The sequence below is a fragment of the Kwoniella shandongensis genome, chromosome 4 (genome assembly GCF_008629635.2).
Source record: "Kwoniella shandongensis chromosome 4, complete sequence".
Classification (NCBI taxonomy): Eukaryota; Fungi; Basidiomycota; class Tremellomycetes; order Tremellales; family Cryptococcaceae; genus Kwoniella; species Kwoniella shandongensis.
The window spans coordinates 51,342-67,295 of NC_089290.1; the positions used below are offsets into that span (position 1 = coordinate 51,342).

The following is a 15,954-nucleotide window of genomic DNA, read 5'->3' on the forward strand; positions in this document are numbered from 1 at the left end:
TCTAATCGATTAGGAAAAACTCCGATTAGAAAAAGGCGCCCGAGTTTGTAATATCACCAGTGTGATTCCTAATGATCGGGGCAAATCGGGATCAAATCCGAGCCAAACCACGTGGCCATGATCCCGTTTCGAAAAAGTCAGGTAGCAGGGACAGACAGACAGCCGACGTCTCTGTCTTTAACGAGATCGATAATGAAAGATCGAAGCATGTAGACGTTGGTTCAAACACTTACTCACAACTACACCTCTTCCTCGTTTCATTCATACCTTAACCACCACTCAGTCAAGTCTCAGCCATGTCTGCTCAAGAACAGACTGAGAACCTGCAGAATGGAGAAGAGGTTCAGCAGGAAGTCGTTCAGGCTAATGGGGATGGGGAACAGGTAGAGGAGCAAGCTGTGACTCGTAGGTCTTTCCTCTGTGCAGCTTGGGTTATATGGCAGCTAATCGACTTTCTTCGTCAGTCCCTCCTATCACCATTCGCATTCCCTCTCCGTCATGTTCGCGCACCGTACCCAAGTCGCAGGACTCTTCGGAACCTCGAAATCGACTCACTCTTTACCCTCAGCCAACCGAGACGATCCAAGATCTCAAGATCCTGATCAATGATTGGGCAGGCGCCTATTGGCTCGGACCATACTCCCTCCGTCTCCCCTTCGTCGCAGGTGACGATGGAAGAGGGAAGGTGTTCAGCAAGAAGCAGGATCTCAGCGAGATCAGGGCCGGAGAGAGGTTGAACGAATGGTTAGAAGTGCAGGATGCTTTCGCTCATCTTGAGGATGAGGAGGAGAGGGTCTTGGACATTGTTCGAGGTGAGTCATATGGATTGTCAAATTCCATATTTCTCTGCGATACTGATGAACATGCTTGACTAGAACCCTACGGCGAGTTCACCGCTCGACAATCTGTTCTCCGATTGCTCGAGCTTGTCGCTCCCGCCGGTACTTCCACCAACACCACCTCCACTCCACTCGCCCTTCAGTCCGGAGCTGCCATCTTCGAGAGTGTCCGAGACGGTCTCCTCTCCTCCACCGCTGAACCGACCTACGAGGAGGTCGAGGTCGCTTTGCCTAGTGGACGAAAGGGCAAAGGCGGGAAGAAGGAGATCGTCAAGGTGAAGCGAGCTGTCTCTGGAGACAAATCTCACGCCTTTGCCGATTGGAAGGCGGATTGGCCTTCGGTCCCCCTTGGATCCCTTCCCATCGCTCAACCGCTTTTGGAAGTCTCTCCTTGTCTCAAGACCATCCAGATTTCGCCTTTCAACCCCCCTCCCCCTCACCTTCGACAACTCGGTCACCAACTCTACCTTCAGATCGCTCTGCTGGAAGGCGAGACCGTCACCGTGATTTGCTCCACTCGAGGTTGGTACGTTTCCAAGTCCAACGTCAACCAGTTCGACGCCGCTCCTCGACCGTCCGCCGATGGTTCCATCCCTGCACCTACGCACTCGCTCGTCGATCTCCTCCACTCTATATCCCCCATCTTCTCCGAGAGATTATCGAAACTTGCCCCTTTGTCACTCGAGCCCCCTGCATTGGATCCCCTTTCCACTGTTGCCATCCCTCAAGCGGAACCCGCTTATCCCTGGTTAGCAACTACTCCAAAGCCTGCAACCGCTCCAGAAGTTCTCCGAACTCAGCTTGCATTCCTCCACACCGGCGCTTACGGCGCTGACAGCGTTGATGCTGCGCGAGACTGGAACGAGGAGATTCAAGGTATCAGAGAATTGCCTAGGGGCTCTATGCAAGAGCGAGTCTTCAGGGAGAAGATGCTGCAGAAGGTATGGGCCGAGTTTGACCAGGCTGCCGTTCGAGCTGTTCAGACTGTCGCTGTGAGTCATTCTCAACTGACTGTATGCCAATTGCTGACGACCCCTGCAGCGAGGGGATATCCCACCTATCAACCCTGCCGAAGATCCTCGAGCCCACATGTACCTCCAGTCCAACATCTTCATCACCCAGGGTGACTCGGATGCTCTCGATGCTTACGCTCATCTTGGGGGTGACGCCGCTATGCGAATGTCTCACGGCAAGGACGCGGCCGGTGTGAAGCTCCTCAACAAGCTCGACGTCGATGGCCTCTACATGCTCGGTCACACCATTGTCGACTGGCAAGGTCGACGATGGATCTGTCAGAGCATCTTGCCTGGTATCTTCTCCAACAGGCGAAAGGAGGATGAGGACGAGCAGGAGGCCTCTGCGGCCAACGCAGACGGTAAGGACAAGAAGGAGAAGAAGGAGGACTGGGTCAACGTGTCCGGTGGATCCCCTACTTCCGCCACCTCTGAACCTCCTGTCGAGACTGCCGAAGACGACGAGACTGATTCGGCAGATATCGACTCGGAGAACCCCATGATGATTTACGGTCTCGACTCCGAGCGACAAACCACTATTCACTGGGATGCCGCCACCCACAAACTCATGGCTCAGATCGGTACTGCCCATCGTCTCGCCGCTCACAAGGTGAAGGACGGCAAGGGAGAAGAGCATGAGTTCTACGCCAGTGCCGAGGTCAAGGGTCTTCGAGGCACCGATGGCAGGAGATATCTCCTCGACGCGCAGAGACTCAGTCCTGTCGATATCGAATGGTTGGAGAAGGACATGGAGGGGAAACTTGCTGGTCCTGACGCCGATGCCGAGGTCGAAGGTGCCAACTACCCTCATCGATTGGTCATGCTCAGACCGGAGCTTCTCGAGACCTTCTGGGAGAGCGAGCTCAAGCGATGGGCTCGAGGCGTTGCCGACAAGGCCCAAGCTAAGAAGGACCAGGAGGCGAAGGATGAAGCTTCCAAGGAGGCTGGCCCAAGCTCAGAGAAGGTCGATGGCGATGCCCCTGCTACCGAAGAGAGTGGTGAGGCTGTTGCCCCTAAAGAGGAACAACCCCCTGCTGTTGAAGCTGCCGCCGCTCATCGAGCTGAGGAGGAGAAGCCCGTCGACGCTTCTGTCATCGGTGACATCAAGCAGTTCGAACTCCGATTCAACCCCGATGCGTTTGTGGAGCAAGTTCCTCCCAAGGAGTCTGGCGAAACCTTCCTCCCCTCTGCCATCACCGATGAGTCTGACCCATCCATCAAGGCTGTTCGGGACGCGTCTGTGTTCCTCCGATCTATCGCCATCCCTGCGGTCGTTCTCGATGTCCTTACTGGTAACACTTCAGGTTTGATGGACGGTCAATCTTTGTCCAAGCACCTGCATGGCAGGGGTATCAACATCCGTTATCTCGGACACCTCGCTTCAACTATCGTCCAGTTCTCTGCTGGTTCCGATGGCAAGGAGAAGAGCGAGACCGGACATCTCTCATCGCTCAGGAACATTGTCCTCCAAGAGATGGTCTTCCGTGCGAGCAAACACGTTCTTCGAGAATTGATCAGCGGTCTTCAACCCGAGACTGTCACTTACGCCGTGTCTCACTTCCTCAACTGTCTCTTGGGCACTTCGGTCAACTCGTCTCCTTCGGCAACTTTCCAACCTATCGGCGTTTCCGACCACGAGGATGAGCCTGCATACGTCAAGCTCACTCCCGAGTCCTTGAGAAGGCAGATCATCGAAGAAGTGCAACAACGATTCAGGTGGACTTTGGACGAGGAGTACTTGACTCAGGGTCTGAGGAAGAAGCAGCTTCTTAGGGAGCTTGCGGTCAGAATTGGCCTTCAGCTCGCTCAAAGGGAGTACATCTTCGACCGGGAGCAAGCTGATGCTACCCCTGTCAACGGTGATGAGGAGAAGACTTCGAATGGCAAGGACAAGAAGAAGAAGGCGAAGACTGTTGCTCCCAAGAGGAACACCACCTTCGAGCCCGAGGACATCTTGACCCTTGTTCCCGTCGTCAAGTCGACTGCACCTTCTGTGAGTGTGCTTTTCACTTATATGACGGGAAATCGAGGCTGATGGTGTAATTGTTGTTCAGGTTACCGTTGCCGAAGAGATCCTCGAGGCTGGTCGAAACACCATCAACCGAGGTTCTATTGATCTCGGACTCGAGTTCATGCTCGAGGGTCTTCAGTTGTACGAGAACATCCACTCGATCATTCACCCCGAGGTCGCATCGGTGTACAACCAGTACTCGCAAGCGATCCACCAACTCGCTCGAGTCAAGATCCAACAAGTCGCAGCTTCTGCTGAGGGTTCCGACCCCGAACAACCTTTGGGTCTCGACGTCTCTAGTGCATTGAAGTTGCAACGACAAGCGGTCATTGTGGCCGAGAGGACTCTTGGTGTCTATCACCACGAAACTGCCGGTTACTACTTCAACTTGGCCATGTTGGAGAACTTGGAGGGCAACGCTCAGCAAGCTTTGAGATATTTCAGACACGTCTTGACACTTTGGGACGTCATTCATGGTCCTGGCCACCCCGAGATCAACACTGTTCTGGTACGTACTACATCTGTGTAGTTGCAACAATGATCCAATCTGACTATGACTTGTGTTCTTTCCTTTGCACAGAGCAACGCCGGTGTTGTGCTCCAAGCCATCAACGAGACTACCCTGTCCCTCTCGCTTCAAAAGCAAGCGTACGAGTCAACTCTCTCGCTCTTCGGCTCCGCACACATCCAGACCGGTCAATCCCTCCATCAGCTCACTCAAGCTCACTTCCTTGCAGGCGACATGCCTGCAGCTCTTTCTACTTCCGAGCAAGCCTTGGCGATCTTCACCGCTCGATTGGGTGAAGAACACGGTCAAACCAAGGAAGTCAAGAAGAACGTTGAACTTCTCCGAGCGGTTCTCGACAATGTCGAGAGACAGAAGGAGAGGAACGAGCAGGCCAAGAAGGAATCGCAAGATAGATTGAAATTGGCAAAGGAGCGTGTTGGACAACTTGGTGCCGGTGCAGGTACTTCCGCCGCCAGAGGCAGAAGGTTGGGTCAAGGTCTTGCAGGTGCCAATGGTGGTGTGAGGATCGTTGATCCTGCTGCTCTTCAAGCTGTCGCAGCTGCCGCTGCTGCTGCGAACGGTCAACAACCCCCCGTTGAGGGACAAGCCTCCGCCGCTGCTCCTGCAGACGGTCAAGAAGGTGCTCCTGCTCTTACTGCCGAAGAGATCTCTGCTCAGATAGGCGCAAGAGGTACGGAAAGCGTGGACGAACTTGTTAGGTTCATCCAGGGTCAACAAGCCAACCAGGCGCCCGCTGTCAGGAGGGGAAAGAACGCTCTCAGGGGAAAGAGAAGGACGGGTGCGAAGCGATAGACCAATCACACACAAAACGAAAAGGAAAATAAAGTAAATCAAAATCATTCCAAGTTTCATCTTTCTATCTTTCAACTCTTAAGTAGGCGCATTTTCTGGCCGCACACTCATTCTTATAGCATTCACAACACATATCTTCTTCTCTCGCATGGTTCGTCTAGACCGGATTTTATATCTCATACGATCACCACTCTTCATGCACCATGTTCTTGCCTGCGCGATGCGGCCGCGCTAGAGACTGACGGCATAAAGCAACTAATGGCTACATTCAAAATGCTACGGAACGTTCTAAGGTTTGATTATAATGTGCTAATGCTTCATCTCTTTCCCTCTCTTCAATTCTATATCTATCGTTGCGATCATGTCTAGGCTCACTGTAATAGTGATCACAGTGGGACATTACTCCTTGATCTGATTACTCTATTCTCGCATCCTCTTGCTCTCGCCAACCTTGATCTGAGTCTCGCCAAGTCATCACCTATGACTTGTTTGAAGCGAACTTGCTCTTCGCTCTAATCTTGTGTCCACTGAAAACACCACTTAAACGTCAGCCTCGAAACGGTGGGCTTGCTATCCTGTAAGAAGGAAGGAGCCAACTCACTATTTGATGAATAAGAACGGAGCAGGGATGAAAAGACATGCTATCCCGCCTAACAAACTGCATCCACCGCCGATACCCAAGTGCTTGAAGATAGCATTGGCAAAGAGGGGGAAAGCAGCTCCGAACGTTGCTCGGAATAGGTCGTTGAGCGTGTAGACTGATGCGACTTCGTCGTAGAATACGTCACTGCAAAACACGGGGAAAACACGCATCAGCATACAAGTTAAGTTGACCGTCAAAACCCATTAAAGTAAAGGCCGGACGACTCACCCGAAATATGCGAAGATGGTTTGGAACAAGATGAATGCACCGATACCGAAGAAACTTGTCATGATGACAGGTACGATCCAATGGACTGAGGGGTACATCCCAGACCAACCGAAACCGAACATGGCGATGGGGATGCAGACCGCAGCGATGGGTGCAGGGTAAAGTCGGATCTCGGGACAGGGGATGACACCGTCTGTGAGGACAGATATTAGCTTGGAATAGGATAGAGTAGAGTGTACGTGCCACTTACCATTCTTGTCAAAGATTGGTTCAAGATAGACGTGGATGTACCAGCAGAATACAGCACAAGCGAGCCATGATCCTACGAAGATACCGAGGAACCTGTTCATGGAAGATGGTGTGATAGTTAGCAACGTCTTCGTCGACTACAGCTGTGTGATTAAGTTCAACTTACGCAAGACCTGATTCTCCAGGGTTGAAGCCGTGGTTCTGGACGAAAACAAGTGGGAACGATTCGAACCACACGTAGAGTAAACCTGCACACCCGAATTGACCAAGTCATGGTCAGCTTCCGCTCTACCCAGCGCAAGACAGTCTGGCGGTCAAGTCGAAAGATACCATTCAACTCACCGTAGATCAAGGAAATGTACAAGTTCAACACGAGCAAGATCGGATCGAAAAGCAAAACGAATGGTCTGAGCAAGGTATCTTTGATGACTTGTCCTGGCGTGATATGGGCAGTATCGATCATCGCTTGAGTTTTGAGATCTTTGTTTCCGGTAACTTTTCGAAGTCGGAGCATTCGACGATGTAAGATCTGTTATCACGACGAGGCATCAACGGGAACTTTCGGGATATGTTGTTCATTTGGCGATAGTACTCACGTTCTTGCCCGATGTTTCAGGTAGGAAGATTGCAGATGTCAAAAGACATAGTCCCGCAAGCCAGGTAAGGACCCTAGTACGTGTAGATAGGTCAGCCTAGAATCTCTCGACACTACAGAACCTCGTTGACAGTTCTGGAATGCGCGACGACCTACCACAGAGGCCAGGTCCAACCTTTCGCTTGGTAAGTGAATCCGCCGAGAAGGGGACCGAGCACCTATGGAAATCAGGGAGCAAGTATGTTCAGCTTCTAAGCAGGCTCTATCGCTTGTGGTCGTCAACTTACCGGCCCGCAAACAGCACCACAACCCCAAACACCAATCGCGTAAGCCAAATATTTAGGCACGAACATCTGTAGATCGTCGGGTCAGCGAGAGTAGGTTGGTTCATGTTGATAATGCAGACGATGAGACAAGACTCACATCACCCATTGTGGCGCCACCGATAGCGAGAGCTGGACTTCCGAAGAACCCGGCCAAGAACCGCATCGCGAGGAGGGTATGGATGTTCTGTGCAGACGAGCCCAAGAGATGACGTCAACCTCGTCGACCTTTCGAGCATCAAAAAGGGCATGTCGTTACTCACGTTGGCATAGATGGTGGGAAATTGCAATGCCACGAAGATGAACAACGTGGAGATGTCTACGATACACATTAACCAAACTTTGTCAGTGTTCGGGCCTCACAGTTGACACTCGAAGGCAGGAGATTGTTGTATTAAGGAAATCACTCACAAACTGGCATCCTTCCAACGTTCGACAATTCGGATATAGGAGACCAAAGCATTGGACCGACTCCATAACCCAGCACGAACACCGTCAATCCTACCAACGCGGTAGTTTGCGATACGGTGAATTGTTCCATGACACCTTCGAGACCCGCTGTGTAGATGGAAGATCCGACGTAGACCGCGAACGTGAGGAAGGACATTTGGCATGCCACAAAGGCTTTGTAGCTCGTCGACCAGTTGTATCTGGGACAACGACGGATATCAGCTTGATGCATGATCTCCCCACTGTGAATATGCAAGCGGAAGGGGCGTCATTGGGAGGAGAGGCGAGGTCCTGAAATCATCTGTGAGAGTGAGGGAGAGTGCACTCACGGGTTCTCAGGATCATCATCCCCATACCAATGTACTAAGTTCGGATCATCCTCGTCCGCCTTCCTCCCTTCCTCGGCCTCTTGCGCATTCCCTGCCTTCTTCCCCTCTTTCCCCTCGCTTTCGACACGCTTCTCCTGTGAAGTGTCCGTTGGGGTAGAGGGTTCCACAATAGTTTCGTCTGAAGTTGATCTTCGGATCCCACCGTCGTTGTTATTTTCTGCCAATGTCCGATCAATAGGTTGAGAAAGCTGAACGCCGTTCGTATTCTCCCCAAGAGGATCGGTTTGATAATCCCATTTTGATTCTCTGCGAGCATCCTCGCTTCTACCTTGCCTCCGCGGTTGTTGGTCTTGCTTCTCATTACCGTTATAGTCTGGCCCCGAAGCCATCTCAATAGCTGAGAACCGCCTTCCCTTCATCTCTGTCCTACGTCTCTCTACACCTTCTTTCGTATATCGTTCAGGAACATCGATCTCATCGTGATGTCGTAGTAGTCGGTTGCCCGATATCAGACGGATCGTACTGCCCACAAATGTCGTTTGGAAAGCCCCTTGGAATGGCATGGTGGCGATCGCGATCGTGATCGTTGTCGTGGTTGGTGTATGAAGTCTGCTGGCAGGTTTACAATAGTCGGCTTGATGCTTGTCAATGTCTATACAATCTGATTCTTGATCGTCGATGCTAGTTCGTGCTGTACTCGTATCTCTAATCTTTTGCTCAAATCGATCGGTCTATCGCTGTATGGGATAAGGTCCACTGATTTACAAAGTCAAATGTCTCGAAGTCGATGGTATTCCTATAAGCTGGTGAGCAGCCGATTTAGATGTAAAGCAGGAATGTGAACGTCAACGAATATGACTAACGGGGTTTGCATCATACTGTAGTAATGCATCACAAATCTTGCTTCAGCTAAGGTAGGTGTTTGAAAAGCCAAAATTACAAGAACGATGGAATGCGAAAAGCTTGGTTGGTTACAAATAACTTTACACGAGTAACATATCGTTAGTATGACGTCGAAACGATCGATAGTAGTGTAGTAGTGTAATCGGAAGTAGGTCGTGATCAGGGGTAAACGTTAAAAAAGAACCGTCGATATCGGCTTCTCGGCCAACAATCGTCTAGTCAAGCAAATCTTCACTGACAGCAGATGGGATGGTGGAAGTGGAGGTGGTGGAGGTGGTGGAGGTGGTAGCTATGGACCCTATAGATGTCGTTTGGACTCGTCGTGGGTGGGGATATCAACGGCTATGGCTTCGGTTGGGACAGAATAATTATCATCGTACCGAGTGACTAACCAGAGTCGTATCTCGATCGCCGAGATTCCAGTCAAGTCACGAATTACGCAAGCATAAATCTCTAACGACAGAACCCACAGAAGCGTGACTTTCTTATGCTTTGACGAGTTTTCTGCAGGGTGCGATATATAGATACATGGGATTTGATCGACAACATAAGATAGGAACTGGTTTCTAATGGATCGTTACTGCATAGGCAAGATAGAAGTTCTAAACAATGAAGTCAAAAGCAAGATATCAGACAGCTTGCACACTCGCACAAACTCAAGCACATGTCCCCTCTTGCCGTACATCTCAGTCATCGATTTCATCAGCCAGCTTGAATGCAGTCCTGGAACGGACTTTCGCTTGGTGGTGCCAATAGATCGCGTAGAACAAGAAAATCGCAATAAAGGCTTTCAAGATGAGTTCTGCGCATCAATCAAGTCAGCGAAGAGTTCGTCCATCTATATCTGGGGCTTGAGGATTAAGCACTGTAATGATACTCACTTGGCCAACCGCTTTCACTCGTTATTTTCTTCCCTGCACCTCTCGTCCAAGACATTCCTCCACGCACCGTTCCCACATGGAGTCTTTCACGAATACGGAGATCTTTCGGTCCAAGTCGTCGACTGACCACCCTATTGACGATCGAGATTCGTCTAGGTCGCACTGCCGAAGTTTGGGCCGTTTCGCTAGAGCTCGAGGACTCGCCGGGAGAGTGCTGGATGACTTGGACAGCTCGACGAGATCGAGCGATACGAATTGATTCGCGATACCCATCCACGCATCGCTGCAATGATACAGAAGGATCAGCAACCGCGTCTCCATTGCTGTATAACAATGAAAAATGGTGGTCGGGTACTACTTTACTCACCTCCATCGCATCCCACCATGTGTATCCCTTGATACCCTCCGTACTACCCCGCTTCGACATTTCCTTCCTCATCTTCGCATCTGCCACTACTCTGGCTAGCAGTTCAGCATACCCTTTTGCTAATCTGTCAAAGTGGGTAGAGTCCGGTTGGCATGCGGTGGCCCATGTCAGAGATTCTGACGAGTCGAGGGGCAGCAGCAAACCGGTTGATCCGTGGGAGACAAGATCACGAGTTCCTTCCGCGTCAAGGCCGACGACGGGCTGTAAAGGGAGGGCATGTGTCAGCTTGGTACTATTTGTAACCATAACGAGTTTCGAAATACGCACCAATCCCGAAGCTAGCGCTTCGAGTACGACTTGACCAAACGTCTGTTGTTTGTACCACTTTCATGAGCTACCGCCCTCGAACAAAAAGAGTGTAAATCTCACTAACCTCTGTAAAGCTTGGGAAAGCAAAGACATCCGCACTAGCAAAATACTCCGCCAACGCCTCCCCCTCTTTGAACCCAGCACATTCCACATCCCACCCTTCTTTCTCGCATCGCGCTTCGACATCAGCTCGAGCGGGTCCATCGCCTACGAAAATGAGTTTGGGCATAAGGGTCCCAGTCGGCAGTATGCCAGCTAGGTGGGCGTAGGCGGAGAGGAGAAGAGAGATGTTCTTCTCCCATGATCTGGAATGCCGTCAGCAAAAGCAAAGCAAGCTTTTCCGTCTTGTGAACAGGGGCTTAGACCAGTGGTGCGGAGATAGTGGGAAAGAACCGAAACTCACATCCGACCGACGAACAGCAGGACAACGCGCTCTGGAAGGCTTTGGTCTGCCTCTTGACGCTCGCAACCAACCTCTCCCGCCCGGACATGTTCCACCGGTCCCGTCCACGGCGTCATAGGAGGTGTCATCGGTAGACTGGTTTTCCTCCCGGTCCAGTTCGTTCCTTCCACTTCAACTTGGCTTGCATCCTTCATCTGAACGACTTCGCTTGGCGCATAACCAACGCCCCAAGTTGCTCTGAGAGCCATGTTTCGCCTCCTCGGTCCGAACTGCGAGATATCAACGCCTCTTGGCCAAAGACGAACACCGTCAAATCCGTGAAATTCTAGCATTCCTTTTGTTGAAGGTGAGGGACACAGTGTGAGGAGAGCTTTGGAGTAAAGAGAGCGTTGGAACCGCCACATGATTGGGGTCAGCCATGATAGGCCAAAAAGCGTAGCATAAGTGGCGAGGTTCCTACGATTGAATGGTGGTCGAGTCAGCCCAGGATTTAGTGGTTTCTTCTCAAATATGCTTACGTGTGATAGCTTGCCACGACTCCGCCCGACAAACCACCCCCAAGTGCAGGCCCTCTATCACCGACCCATTCATCCCCCGCCCATCCTAGCTCCATCGCCAACAGAGTTTGCGCTCCCAACCAAATCGGATCAACAAAATGGACCACGTCCGGCTGAAATTCCTTGATCACTCGTAAGAATTTAGGTCGGAGGAAGTTGAGCTTCAATCCCGGATAGACCACGAGCGGAATACCGAGTGTGCCAACAAGTGGATGGGAGGCGTAGTGCGTTAATGTTGAGGAAGGCCCGAGGAGCATGCATTTATGGCCCGAGGCATGGAGATGCTCGAGAAGACGGGAAAGGGTACGTGTGACGCCGTCGACTTTTGGAAGGAAGTTTTCTGGTATCGTGACTAAAGATCAGAATCTGTGATGTTCTGTTGAGAAGAAAGCTCTCACCTGTCACTATGACAATACGCAATCCTTTCCTACCCCTTGCACCGGAGATCCAATCCTCCCTACCATTTTTCTCCTCATCTGTCATCCCTTCATGCCAGACATACTTCTCGCTCTCATCTCGAGCGTTGTTTTCCTTATCTGTCGTGTCGAGACCAATCTGCTCAGGCAGTGGGGTCGAGGCATCGAGGTCTAACTCGGGAACCACAGCAGGTGGCGGGAGTGGCGCGAAGTCAGGAGGCGAGTCCAGGAAACTCTTGTCAACAGTACGCGGAATGTCCGACGACATTGCAAGGGGCTGATAGGTTGGTGGTCTGAATACGATGTAATTCTCAGGAGTGAGCGGTGGGGTGAGTGGAAGCGTTGATAGATGAGGGGATTGCGAGTACCGTGATGGATGGGAGGAAGGCTGACGATGCACCATTTTACGGGTATGCAGGCAGCTCGCAAGCTGCGTTGGTGTTTGACAATTCGAAGGTGGGTTAGAACGAACAGAAGACCTAGGGGATCGACCCAAAGGAAGTGCTTGTTCGAAGGCTTTGCTTCTTGCGTGTTAGAAGTAGTTGGGCTTCGTGAGGCGCAGCCTACAGTATGTTGCAATGAATGCGACTCGACTGACAACTATGATTCTATCCGAGGCTCAATTCTCGTGCCCATATGGACTCGGTCGTTCAAGATAGAGGGAGTCGAAATGCTTTGAATGCTGGGCTGTAGGACTTTCAGCAAATCATGTTTGCCTTGCTTGAAGTCAACCCACCTAGGCGGATGTAAACGTGAGGTGAAGCCAAATCGATTCTCCGCGAGGCGGTCTGTTCGATACTGCTGATCTCTTCGGTACAGTATGGTGGACCCAACACCGGGTTGGAAGTCTTGTTCTTAAGAAGTACAACGTGATGTAATTGGCAAATCTTGGTGATCGAATTTTGATCGGATATCTTCGTCGGGTCGCCAGCCTTTGTGTTGTATCTGGCAGTAAGGGTGTGATGATAGATCTCGCGTCGTATACGATGGTCCGTAAAGTGAATGACTTATAGTCAACAAGTGATTAGTTGTCGATCTGTTCAGCGACTGTATAGCTTACGACCGATAGATGAGCCAACTCGCCGCCATCGAGCGACAGACGGATACCAGTACATCATGAAGAACACCACCACTAGTCACCCTCGAACTGACAAGAGGAACAACAGAAGTCAGATTTGGCTGAAACGCGTCAGAATGTATGTTTGTAGAGTTGGAAGCAGAAGACACGTTTGTGAGTGACTCTGCCTCGGATGTTCCGCGGTAGCTTTTTGAAGGTTGACAAGTGGAGTACGAGCTTATTCCGAGAAGTGTATTGGATGGGATAAATTGTGTGTGTTTGTCGATCTCTGTCTGCTCTGTTGGAATTGTTGTAATTGACAAACGTGCCCAAGTGAATACCATTATTGTTTACGGTGATGATGAGATGTGGATGTATGATAAACGTGCATTCGAAACGAAGATTAGACCGCCCTTAGATAACAGTGCGGGGTCGCCGTATAATCTGGCTGCCACATCGGTAACGCCGCATTATCAAATCTCGCTTCGCCTCGACCCACGCGTGACCAAACTCCGCTTATAACACCGACCCTGAGGAACTGGCACAGATGCAACACATGCTTACACGACTCACTACTCCCTCTCCCACGTCGTCCCCCTTTCTTCTCTTCTCTCTCTTCCTCTTCCTCTTCTCTTCTCTCTCTCTTCGTCATCAGTTTACCTTTCCAAATCACAACTCACAAGCCTACGAGGTAGAATTTATCCCAAGTGTTCCCTTTCTCCGCCTCTGGCGTGACCTTTATCTAATCAAACCCGGTGCTTTCACAATCTATCAATAACTACTATACTACTACCATCCAAGATGTTCTCTCTCGCTTAAACCCATCAACTTCTACACAAGAAGAACACAGTCGTCAACAACACAGACGTCTCCCACAACCACCAACCCACCAACAACTACATACTTTACTTTTACACAACTCTTTTACTGAACCTAACCAGGTTTCAACAAGGCTTGCCCATCATGGCTCCCCAAATCCAGTTCTTCGAACCTTCTCGGTACAAACTCCAACAACAAACAGCACAACAACAACAACAACAATCCCAACAAACTTGCTGTCAGAACAGCCAGGCGTGTTGTCAACTTCGACCTCTCCCCAACTCACTTACATAACCGATAGTCACATCCCGTCCAAGGACGTAAAAGCACAGTCTACACAAGCAAAGACGTGAGTCGTGACATTCTTGCTTCGCAAGAACAAAGGACGGGAGCTGATCATGTTTCAATATCCCTTTCACAATACAGTCAACAGGGTGAAACCACCTTCAATCCGATTCCTACGAGACTCCCTCCCCCTTCGACCACCACTCGACGCGCTTTTATCTCCGCGCGAGCACAACAAGGCTCCACACACGAGCACGAAAAGACGACCGGACAGTACATCGCTCGTCAACCGAGTCACCTGACTCTGGACCAAGTTCAAGGACAAATCGTGAAGCACACTTCAGCTCCGATTATCAACACTATCCCTGTCAACACCTCCACCGACACCACATCCGACACCCTCCAAACCATATCATCGATGGCGTTCAACTTTGACTTCAACATGGAGCCAGTAGAGTGGGATCAGTTTTTGGTAGACGCAGACCTCGGTGAGAAGCAAGGTGAGTAGTCAGACTTGGCACAACGGTAACATCTGCTAATTATCTCTTCAGCTTCCACCATGGCTACGATCACCTCCAACTCCCCCGCCTCTTGTGACTCACAAATGGCTACGCCCAAGTCGAGCGAGTCAGAGCAGTCTGCCGCGCTTGATATCGAGCCCGACTTTGGCTTCGACCTCAACTTTGGTTTCGATTTCCCTTCGGTCGGCATCTCCCACCGACCCGAAGACGTCTTCAACCCAGCTGATCTTACCGGGTTTTCCTTCCCTGATCCTCGAGGTTCCAGTGATCCTACTATGACCTCCACATTTGGTCTTAGCTTTGGCGACTTTGGCGTTCACACTGGTCTCGACTCCGATGCTGCTAGTCAGCTTGGACTCACCAACCTTGTGGGCAAGCTCGTCGACCAAGCTGATCAGCCCGCCACAGAAGCTACTCGAGCTTCTGCCAACCTCGCCGATGCTTACGCCATCCTCGACAAGCTTCTCCCTGCTTCTTCTTCGCCCACTTCCATAGAGCCCTCTCAGCTATCTCTTCCTCCTAGTCCTGCGCCTCTAAAGCGTAAGGCTTCCGAGATGAGCGAAGATAGCGCCTCTGCGGCCAAGAAAAGGGGACGACCTCCTGGGTCTACCAAGGTCAAGCCGGTTGCTCTTCACAGTGCCAAGCGGGCTTACCGACGACAGTCCAAGTCGAGCTCCGACAATCTCTCTGGTTCCCCGGCTGTGTCAATTGACACTGCGGTCGTTGACGGAGACGAAAGCGACGCCGAGTCAGACACTTCGCCTGTCAAGCTTACTGCCTCTGGCAAGCCTTCTACCGCTCGACCCAAGTCTGTCGTGCCCGAGAAGTTCCTCAAGGACGGTTCTGCTCAATCGATCCTCGGTATGACCATCACCGAGATTCAATCTTTCCCCTCCTTTGAGGAGCTCGTCAAGAAGGTATCACCCAGCCTCATGCCAGGTGCTAGGGAATTCGGTGAAAGGATCGCCGAGAACCGTGACAAGGCCAAGGACGCGGCGAAGAAGTCCCGTGATGAGCGACGAGCCAAGATCGAGCGTGCTGAGGTACTGGAGAAGAAGGTTGAAGAACTGGAAACTCGGATCTCTGGTATGACTTCGGTCTTGCTCGCTCTCGTCGACCGTGGTATCCTCACCAAGGACCAGGTCAAGTCATTCCTTTAAATCAAGGACAATCAAAAATCGCCAATCTGTTTGTAGATCAGATTGCAGGATAACGTTTCTTTCTAGTTTGTTTCATGATCTAATCTTTCTAACGATACATTCGTTTTTTCGCTCCTCTGGTTTTTTGTCAGTCTGCAGTTCCGTATCACCCTCTTCCCCTCAATCCCCATCCCCTTCACCCATCCATCCGTCTCTCATCACAACTTCAGGTCTAT

General features: G+C 51.0%; 4 protein-coding genes across 4 annotated transcripts; 2 read left to right on the forward strand and 2 right to left on the reverse strand.

The window, feature by feature from the left end:
• Positions 1-296: 296 nt before the first annotated feature.
• On the forward strand, positions 297-5,184 carry CI109_102054 (uncharacterized protein; the record flags this gene model as incomplete). Its single annotated transcript, XM_032007657.1, has 6 exons — positions 297-405; positions 465-812; positions 876-1,831; positions 1,881-3,845; positions 3,907-4,371; positions 4,444-5,184. The coding sequence occupies 6 exons, from the start codon at positions 297-299 to the stop codon at positions 5,182-5,184; spliced, it is 4,584 nt and encodes a 1,527-aa protein (XP_031858095.1).
• A 478-nt stretch (positions 5,185-5,662) lies between these two features.
• Positions 5,663-8,564, reverse strand: CI109_102055 (uncharacterized protein; the record flags this gene model as incomplete). Its single annotated transcript, XM_032007656.1, has 13 exons — positions 5,663-5,711; positions 5,786-5,971; positions 6,056-6,248; positions 6,306-6,397; positions 6,471-6,552; positions 6,647-6,833; positions 6,901-6,973; positions 7,056-7,117; positions 7,187-7,252; positions 7,323-7,409; positions 7,486-7,541; positions 7,634-7,872; positions 8,002-8,564. The coding sequence occupies 13 exons, from the start codon at positions 8,562-8,564 to the stop codon at positions 5,663-5,665; spliced, it is 1,935 nt and encodes a 644-aa protein (XP_031858094.1).
• Positions 8,565-9,590: 1,026 nt separating this feature from the next.
• On the reverse strand, positions 9,591-12,165 carry CI109_102056 (uncharacterized protein; the record flags this gene model as incomplete). Its single annotated transcript, XM_032007655.1, has 8 exons — positions 9,591-9,706; positions 9,786-10,068; positions 10,153-10,413; positions 10,480-10,521; positions 10,586-10,826; positions 10,925-11,380; positions 11,443-11,821; positions 11,880-12,165. 8 exons carry the CDS (start codon positions 12,163-12,165, stop codon positions 9,591-9,593), a joined length of 2,064 nt encoding a protein of 687 aa, XP_031858093.1.
• A 1,752-nt stretch (positions 12,166-13,917) lies between these two features.
• CI109_102057 (uncharacterized protein) lies at positions 13,918-15,739 on the forward strand (the record flags this gene model as incomplete). Its single annotated transcript, XM_032007654.1, has 4 exons — positions 13,918-14,027; positions 14,075-14,122; positions 14,200-14,558; positions 14,610-15,739. 4 exons carry the CDS (start codon positions 13,918-13,920, stop codon positions 15,737-15,739), a joined length of 1,647 nt encoding a protein of 548 aa, XP_031858092.1.
• Between the last annotated feature and the right edge of the window lie 215 nt (positions 15,740-15,954).